Below are 9,034 nucleotides of genomic sequence, written 5' to 3' on the forward strand. Positions count from 1 at the left end.
CTATAATTTGAATGTTGGGGTGTTTCATATTGTCCTGGAGGTCTCTGAGATTGTCCTCGTTTCTTTTAATTCGTTTTTCTTTATTCCTCTCTGATTCATTTATTTCTACTATTCTATCTTCTATGTCACTAATCCTATCTTTCACTAATCCCTCATCTTTGTCTTGGATCAAGTATGCATGTAGCATGATGGCAAATGACAGCTGCTTCTCTTCAAGGTCACCCACTATTGTGAGACTGAAGGAGATGAGGGACAGACAAGTCTTTGTGGGTTCCAGTTGTCCTCATAGTTCAAGTATGACTTTATGTGTCACAGTTTGTCCATGCTTTTGTCCCCATCAGACTTTCCTTTACAAATGTTACCCTCAGTTCAGTTTTGTTCAGTTCAGTTGCTCAATTGTGTCCGACTCTTTGCGATCCCATGGACTACAGTATGCCAGGCTTCCCTGTCCATCACCAACTCCCAGAGCTTACTCAAACTCATGTCCATTGAGTCAGTGATGCCATCCAACCATCTCATCCTCTTTCATCCCTTTCTCCTTCCGCCTTCAATCTTTCCCAGTTTCAGGGTCTTTTCCAAAGAGTCAGTTCTTCGCACCATGTGGCCAAAGTATTGGAATTTCAGCTTCAGCATCAGTCCTTCCAATGAATATTCAGGACTGATTTCCTTTAGGATGGACTGGTTGAATCTCCTTGCAGTCCAAGGGACTCTCAAGAGTCTTATCTAACACCACAGTTCAAAAACATCAATGTTACTCTAAGCTGACTTAAAGTGAATTCAGGCTCAACACCAGATATGAAGATAACGACTTTGTACAGACTCGTCCACCAGCTCTAGCCATTGCCTGAGTTCTAATCCCTAGAACTAATCTCTTATTCTACATCACTCATGGTTCTGTTTTTCTGATTGTGCCCTGACACAAAGTCTAAGAGGAAACAACTAAGGAAATAGTTTTGATGGTGATTCCACACAACTAGACCCAGTTTTGTGATGAAATAAAACTGCCATTTTAAAATATTATGGGGCAAGTTTTCAAATTTAGACAACTTTACACATGTTCTTTACAGTTCATTTAAAGTCAAAAATTCAAGTGGAGAATATAGTAGTAGAAAATTACTCTGGACACCTGTTTCCAAATAACGTAGAAAGTGCCTTTAACTAGAACTAAATCTTCTGATCCAGACCACAACTTAAATAACCACAGGACTGTCATTTCTTGTCTGGGTTCTGTGGGTGTGCATTTAAACTGGGGTCCTGCAGCAGGGGGGCTCTCTTTTACTAAGTTCCAGGGTTTTTGTACAGCTTTTCCTATTACTTCAAGCACTGTGCATCACAGAGAGCACAGAAGTACTTTCCAGAGTCTTCCAGTTGTAAGGCTGAAATGGTGAGGCTGATGGATTTATCTGCTTTCTTAAAGTTTATCGAGTAGCGGTCTTTCATTGCATTTGTGACTAATGAACCCTGACGAATAACGTAAGTCATCTGTCCACTAGGAAGTTGCTTGTACCAAAACAGGTAGTAAGCGCTCCAGCTTGTTTCATACCGACAATTCAGGGTGACTGACTGCCCCACTTGGCTGGATACATCTGACTGGTCTTGAGTAACTTTCTGGGCCACACCAGATCCTGTGGGAAAAAAATCAGAAAATAAACATGAGGCAATGAATAAAATAGTGTAGGAGTTATTTAGGATCCAAAAACAAAAAATTGAAATCCTAAGACGCTTGCTTTTCTCCAATCCTCCTTTCCTCCCCAAGTCCCTGTAAAGCTCCATGTGCCTGTGTGCAGTCCTTTCACCCTGAACACGTGCACCCACATTTGGAAGCCTCCCTACCAGAGAAGGTGAAGGCCAGGAGCACCCAGGGCAGACTGGAGAGTGGCATGAGGCACGGATTCCCCTGCACAAATGTGCTCCGTCCTGCCTCAAGCTGAGACCTCAGTGTCTTTGAGTACCCGGCGGCAGCACATATACACACTACCCGGTACCCGTGTGACTTCCCGGAACAGGAAGTGGGGGCTGTCATGTTCATAGACCACGTGGTCTGTGCACACACAGGAAAAAGTCTGGCTCACCACAAGCCTTTACTTTATCTGCTTGTCTTTCCTTGGTTATTAAATCAGGCAGATTCTGAAACAAGGCATGAAAAAAGCAATCAGTATTTAACTTTGAGCAGAGGAGAACTGAATATTAAGCAAGTTGACATACATTGATAATTATTCAGCAAAATAGTTTTGCCATCCTGTTTAAGATATAATTTACTATAGCCTATGAAACTTTCTGTAATCTGCTAACAGGTCGTTCATTTAGCCTATTCTTACATTTCTCCATCCAGAATGTAATGACTCTTTTAAAAAACTTGCAGATCTTAGGCTTCTTGGTGAATGGAAATTTTATTCAAAATCATTAATGTATCTCTGTCTTTGTATTAAGTTTTGTGACTCTATTTAGGTTACTCAATAAATAAAATTACTTCACCATGAAATGACCAAAAAATAAATCAGTCCATCTGTAGAGTCTATTCAGTTTTAAATTTTGAATGAAATTATACAGGAATAAAACATTCTTTTGAAATTTGAAATTGAGTCTTATTTATTAGACTTTGAGGAAGATCAGGATATTCAGTCCTGTCCCCTCCACAAGTAGAACTGCATTTATTAGACCGTGTGTCCTGGAATTGTCCTGGTGTCACATTTTCTATGTCATTGGCCCAAAGTGTTCAGTCTCACTTCTTGGTAGCTCATTATTTTTCTCTTTGTAAAATAAATTCAAAATAAGTATGTCAGATCTTTCTGTGACATAATGCTGTAATGTTCTCCTACAAAGCCTGGTATCTACAGGTTTTAGACACTTTTTCGTTGTTGTTCACTCACTAAATCGTGTCCAAACTTTGTGACCCCACGGACTGCAGCACCCCAGGCTGCACTGTGCTTCAGTATCTCCCAAAGTTGCCCTAATTCATGTCCACTGAGTCAGTGATGCTGTCTATCCACCTCATCCTCTGCTGCTCCTTTCTCCTTTTGCCTTCAATCTTTCCCAGCATCAGAGGTTTTCCAAAGTGTTGGCTCTTCACATCAGGTGGCCAAAGTATTGGAGCTTCAGCTTCAGCATCAGTCCTTCCAGTGAATATTCACGGTTGATTCTATTAGGACTGACTGGTTTGTCCTCCTTGCAGCCCAAGGGATTCTCAAGAGCTTTCTCCAGCCCCACAATTCAAAAGCATCAATTCCTCAGCATTCAGCCTTATTTATGGTCCAGCTCTCACACCACACATGACAACTAGAAAAACCATAGCTTTTACAGACCTTTGTCGGCAAAGTGATGTGTCTGCTCTTTAATATGCCATCTTAAGGTTCTTGGGGGCACAAATGTTTAAGAACCCACCTGCAAATGCAGGAGACATAAGAGATGTGGGTTCGATCCCTGGGTCAGGAAGTTCGCCTGGAGGAGGGCATTGCAACCCACTCCAGTATTCTTGCCTGGGCAATCGCATGGACAGAGGAGCCTGGAGGGCTACGGTTCATAGGGATGCAGAGCTGAACACGACTGAAGCGACTTAGCCCACCTCCAGGTTTGTCATATGTTTTCTTCCAAGGAGCAAGCATCTTTCAATTTCATGGCTTCAGTCACCATCCATAGGGATTTTGGAGCCCAGGAAAGTAAAATCTGTCATTACTTCTACTTTTCCCCTTCTATTTGCCATGAAGTGATGGGACCAGATGCCATGATCTCAGATTTCTGAATGTTGAGTTTCAAGCCAGTTTTTTCACCCTCCTCTTTCACACTCATCAAGAGGCCCTTTAGTTCCTCTTCACTTTCTCGAGTGGTATCATCTGCGTATCCAAGGTTTTTGAGATTTCTCCCAGCAATCTTGATTCCAGCTTGTAATTCATCCAGCCCAGCATTTTGCATGTTACACTCCGCATATAAGTTAAATAAGAGGACTGGCAATACTCCTTTCCCAATTTGGAATCAGTCATTTGTTCCACGTCCGGTTCTAACTGTTGCTTTTTGACCTGCATACAGGTTTCTCAGGAAACAAGTAAGGTGGGCTGGTATTTTCATCTCCTTAAGAATTTTCCAGTTTGTTGTTATACACACACAGTTTGTAGTGTAGTCAATGAAACAGAAGTAGATGCTTTTCTGGAATTCCTTTGCTTTCTCCATGATCCCATGGAGTTTCTGTGTTAAATAAGTTCACATTCACAGTTTCCATGGATTAGGATGTGAATGTATATTTTGGGGCCCACCTTCTAACTCACTATAGGATCTTTAATGTCTTTGAACTGTTGCCCTGCAGTTATATAAATGGTAGACATCTCAAAACTTCTTTAAAGTCAAAAGTAAATCTGAATCTGAATTACTTTATATATAGAAACAAAAAGAGAAGCAGGTTTAGGATGTAATGGAAAAGGAAAATCCCATGAGTTAACAAAGCTCTTTGAAATGCACATCATTGGGATAACTTTTCCTTTTCAGGCATGTTGGGTTTGAACTCCAAATGAAGACAAATCTAGGAACGCTATGCTGGTGAAGGCTCCACTCCTACCCTAAAAGAGCAATGGGTCTGGAGCAGCACTTGGGGATGCTTTACAAGTTTCCTGGTCTTCATGCAGATCAGGAGCCCTGCCACAGTTTACACAGAAGGATGTAAAACCAAGACAGAATAGTTACCCACTGGAGAAGGTTGCTCTTTCCCAACTCACACCATCGTATTTGCCATAGCCTATCTCCGGGTCTTGTGCTGTGAAGGAGATATTTGCTAACGAAAAGAAGGGAACCTGACCATGCGTTGGCTTGTGGACTAAAAGGAATCTCTTCATGCCTCGTAGGAAACAGTTTGAATGAATATAAATATAAGATGGCCCTCAGTAGCAAATATTCTTGTCAAACCATTTTAAGAGGGGACCAGATTCAAGAATATTTATAATTAAAAGTTAGCAATATTATCCTCTAAGATTTTGCAAAACCAATACAATATTGTAAAGTAATTAACCTCCAATTAAAATAAACAAACATATATTTTTAAGAAAAGAAATAATGTTGCTTGAACTGGGCTGTAAAGGTTGAGTACATATAAATGTTTTAAACAAGTATTTGGGAAAAACCATTCTGACCAAAGAGGACAGTATCTGCAAAGGTTCAGGTTAAGGAAAGAGCTTAATACTAGCATAAATGGTTTTATTTTAAAGTGGCTGATGTACATCTAGAGTATGTGGCAGAAAAGGGTGAATGAGAAAACTAGAAGTAACAGGGAAAAATTGTACATTGCCTTGTAATTCTTAATACAACATTTGATCTTTACAATTTCTAATGGTTCCTCATTATTGAAAGATGAGCAGGAAGTGAACTAATTTTATATGTTATTGTTGTTGTTATTGTTGTTATTGTTGTTCAGTCGCTAAGTCATGTCTAATTCTTTGTGACCCCATGAACTGCAGCACGCCAGCCTCCTCTGTCCATGGGATTTCCTAGGCTAGACTACTGGAATGGGTTGCCATTTCCTTCTCATATATATATATATATATATATACTCTGTGGTCATGTAGAAGTCAGATTCAAAGAGTTGAGAATAAAGGCAGGAAGAGAGTGAAGAGGCCTTTGCAGTTATCCAAGTGAGAGTTGCTAAATGCTTGGATTAGGGGAGCTGCAAGGAGTATAGAGATGAGGAAGTGGATGTGGGTGCTATTTGAGAAGTAAACTGACATGACCTTGATGATTATTAAGGTCTATGTGCTTCATTAGTGCTCTGGTGCCAGTTTGCCACAAGGAATGTATTTATTCTATCAGCTCATGTGGAAACTAGTGGTCAAAGTTACCTCCAGTGACCCTACTCCCTGATATCTGGGACCTTGTGTAGCCCCCGCACACACTGAGGCCAGGCTGTCTGCACGACTTACTGTAGTAAATAGATGAGCAGAAGTTCACATCATGCCAGTTCTGAGGCGAGAAGTGGCGACTCTTTGGCAGTTGGCACTTCTGTGATTTTGGAAGCCCCGAGGCACAGTGTAAGATGCCCAGCTTCCTCAGGGCCACAGAGAGACCACATGCATGGGCCCTGGTCAGTCCTGAGAATGTCTGAAGAAGAGACGAGCCTGGGCCTCTGAGATTTCAGCTGAGCCTCAGCTTCCAGTCAACCCCACTAATTAAGTGAGTAAATTGAGGGATTCCAGTACAATTGAGCCCCCTTTCAACACATGGAGCAGAGGTATCATGAGATAATTAATCAGTAAGTTTTGAGGTGGTTTATTGTGCAGCAAAACACAGTGACACTAAAGCCCATGAAGAGAATCCTGCTGGAGACTTGTGAGATATTAGCAAGAAGAAAGTGTGCTTTTCCTCTCTCTGATTTCTGATCGTCTCTAAGAGCTAGACCTGAAACATCTGTCTGTTTCACCAAACTTCATTTCACGTGTGGTCTAAGTGCTCCTGCCTTAGCCGAGAAGATTAGCTGGTGATGCTCAGGTGTGATGAGAGCCTTGGGCCCCACAGAACAGGAGCAGGTGGTTGGTTGCTCATGTTGGGGCCCTAGAGTAAACAGGAAGATGTGAGCTTTCCTTGTTCAATTTGATTTTTATATTTCACTCATTCTTCTCACTCCATGTGACTTAAAAAAATGAGGGACTATTTAAGAGGTCAGATCTGTGTCTCTATAACTAACATAACAAATAGAATATTTTCAATATCAAATCCATTTGAGAACCCAAAGAAACTGAAAAGTTTGGTGCATGTTTGCTTGGTTACATATGACTTTCATAAAGGCACAGGTATTTTTTAAGGAATCTCATTTCCATGTTTACATTTTCCCCATGTTTATAAGAGTAGATTTTCCAAGTTATGTGCCACTGCATCCAGGAATTGATTACGTGTGTGGAAAGTGCTTTATCTCCTTACCTCCTTAGGTGAGGAAGAACCCAGGGAATGTGGAATCACAGGTCAGTTTCAAGCAGCATTCTGTATTGAAGTGCTGTACAAATGTAATCAATTTCTATATGCTCTTTGGTATGAAAAATACATGAAGCACTGTGTCGCAGCAACACACAGTATAGACAAATTTTGTCCCTGCTTTTTCTCTGTGCTTTTTGTTTCTGCCAATTCAGAGTTAGCTAAAACACAGGGTCTTCACTGATAGTATTAGAAATTTCTTCCATTGATCTTTAGGCCAATAATGTTGAAGATCCAGTTTGGGAAGTCGACCAGCAGCTCTTTTTTTGCACCTTGTTTAATTCCATTAACACTACTGTACAATGAAATACAGGTTCACCTCATTCACTTCTGTGCTCTGCCTTCCAGTTCTATGCACATTCATATAGGAAAATGGGTTCAACTATATCCAATCTGATGGACAAATAGATTCATTACTGCCTTGTGAATGACCTTTGAAAAAGAATTCTTTCACATGAACGTCTCTTAAATAGTTTCGGTCTGAGGGATTTGTATGCAAACCAGTATTGTTTTCATAATATGTATTATCTTTCCTAAACATAATGACACTAATAAATCTTTTAAAATATGAATTTATGAAAGAGAGAGAGCCCAATAGCACCATAATTCAGGAGGCTGGACAGAAGCTTGATATTAATTACTATTGTGTATGGTGGGGAGAAACCTGAAAGCATAAGCTATAAGATGAAGAGGCCCAGATGCAAATTAATCCGTGTTGACAAACCCCAGAAAGACACCAGAATTAGCAGCCTGTGCCAGAGGAGCCTGGTGGGCTACCGTCCGTAGCGTCACGCAGAGTCGGACACACCTGAAGCGACTAAGCAGCAGCAAAGCACCAGTGCGGAATTAAGTGAGAGTGTTAGTCACTCAGTCGTGTCAAACCCTTTGTGACTCCATGGATGATAGCCCACCAGGTGCCTCTGCCCATGGAATTATCCAGGCAAGAATACTGGAATGGGTAGCCATTCTCTCCTCCAGGGGATCTTCCTGACCCAGGGATTGAATAGGGCTCTCCTAATTGTGGGCAGATTCTTTACGGTCTGAGCCATCAGAGAAGCCCAATATGGTATTAAACTGGTGGCTTATTTGGAAATCTGTAAAATGAGCACAGGATCAGATAATTGATCAGCTTCATATACCTGGAAATTACTAAGTAAGAAACTCAGATCCTGCAGTTCAGTTACTTATTCATTATCACAGTTACAATATAAACTGGGGGAGAGACCAAGTTGAGTAGTGAGTTTCCCCTATCAATGCTTCTTCCAGATATCACAGTGATTTTTAAAAATGCAAACAACCACACAGTAAAGAAATGACATACAGATATTCATGTGGCGGGAAGTTTGACCTAAAGCAAACCAAAATCTCCAACGAGTTAAATGAGACAGAATTGACTGTTCTGGTATAAACCATGCAGACTTCCATGCCAGATGTGTGAGACAGCATATCCCCATATTACATTCATGCACATAAGGAAATACCATAAAGACTAGCTCTTAGGATGTAGGAATAGTGAAGGGTAAATATTACCCAGGAATAACCATATTATTTTAGATAGGTTTGAAAACTATCTAGTTTACTTGGAATCACAGGAAAAGAGGAGCCTAGGAATTGGAATCAATCATATGGCCAATATACTGGTGGTAGTGGAGACTAGTGATGTTTAGGAACAGTCCAGTTAGTTGAGGGAGCTACAGTGACTGGAATGCCTGTTTATCTATGTTTATATTTCCCCCTGATTACTGAAAACACTGTCTTTCATTGAATTTCCCTTTTCCTCCTGACAATGGCTCTTCCTCAACGCTGGTCCCAGAGCAGCAGCAGGCATGGGTTTGGGTATGGGCTGCAGGGGGCTTAGTGGCACTGTGTGGAGGCACAGAGGTAGGTGGCTGAGTCTTCAGGCTGGGATCCTCTGACGTGCATGGAGCTGTAGCCCTCCTTAGTATTCAGAGTGACTCTCACTCGTCCTTGCTTCTTTTCATCCCCATTTACACTTATTACAAACAGGTTCTTGGGGCCCTTTGCAGGTTCCCATCTGTACCAGTGTAAAGCATAGAAAGAGCTGGAAGGGAAACTGCAGGTGAAATTGGTG

General features: G+C 41.2%; 1 gene segment (V, D, J or C); it reads right to left on the reverse strand.

Annotated features, from left to right (window-relative positions):
* Positions 1-1,311: 1,311 nt before the first annotated feature.
* On the reverse strand, positions 1,312-1,882 carry LOC128054711 (T cell receptor delta variable 1-like). The segment is given in 2 exon segments: positions 1,312-1,625; positions 1,834-1,882. Coding segments are annotated over 2 exon segments (363 nt in total).
* Positions 1,883-9,034: the final 7,152 nt, after the last annotated feature.

This window comes from Budorcas taxicolor, chromosome 10 (assembly GCF_023091745.1).
Source record: "Budorcas taxicolor isolate Tak-1 chromosome 10, Takin1.1, whole genome shotgun sequence".
Classification (NCBI taxonomy): domain Eukaryota; kingdom Metazoa; phylum Chordata; class Mammalia; order Artiodactyla; family Bovidae; genus Budorcas; species Budorcas taxicolor.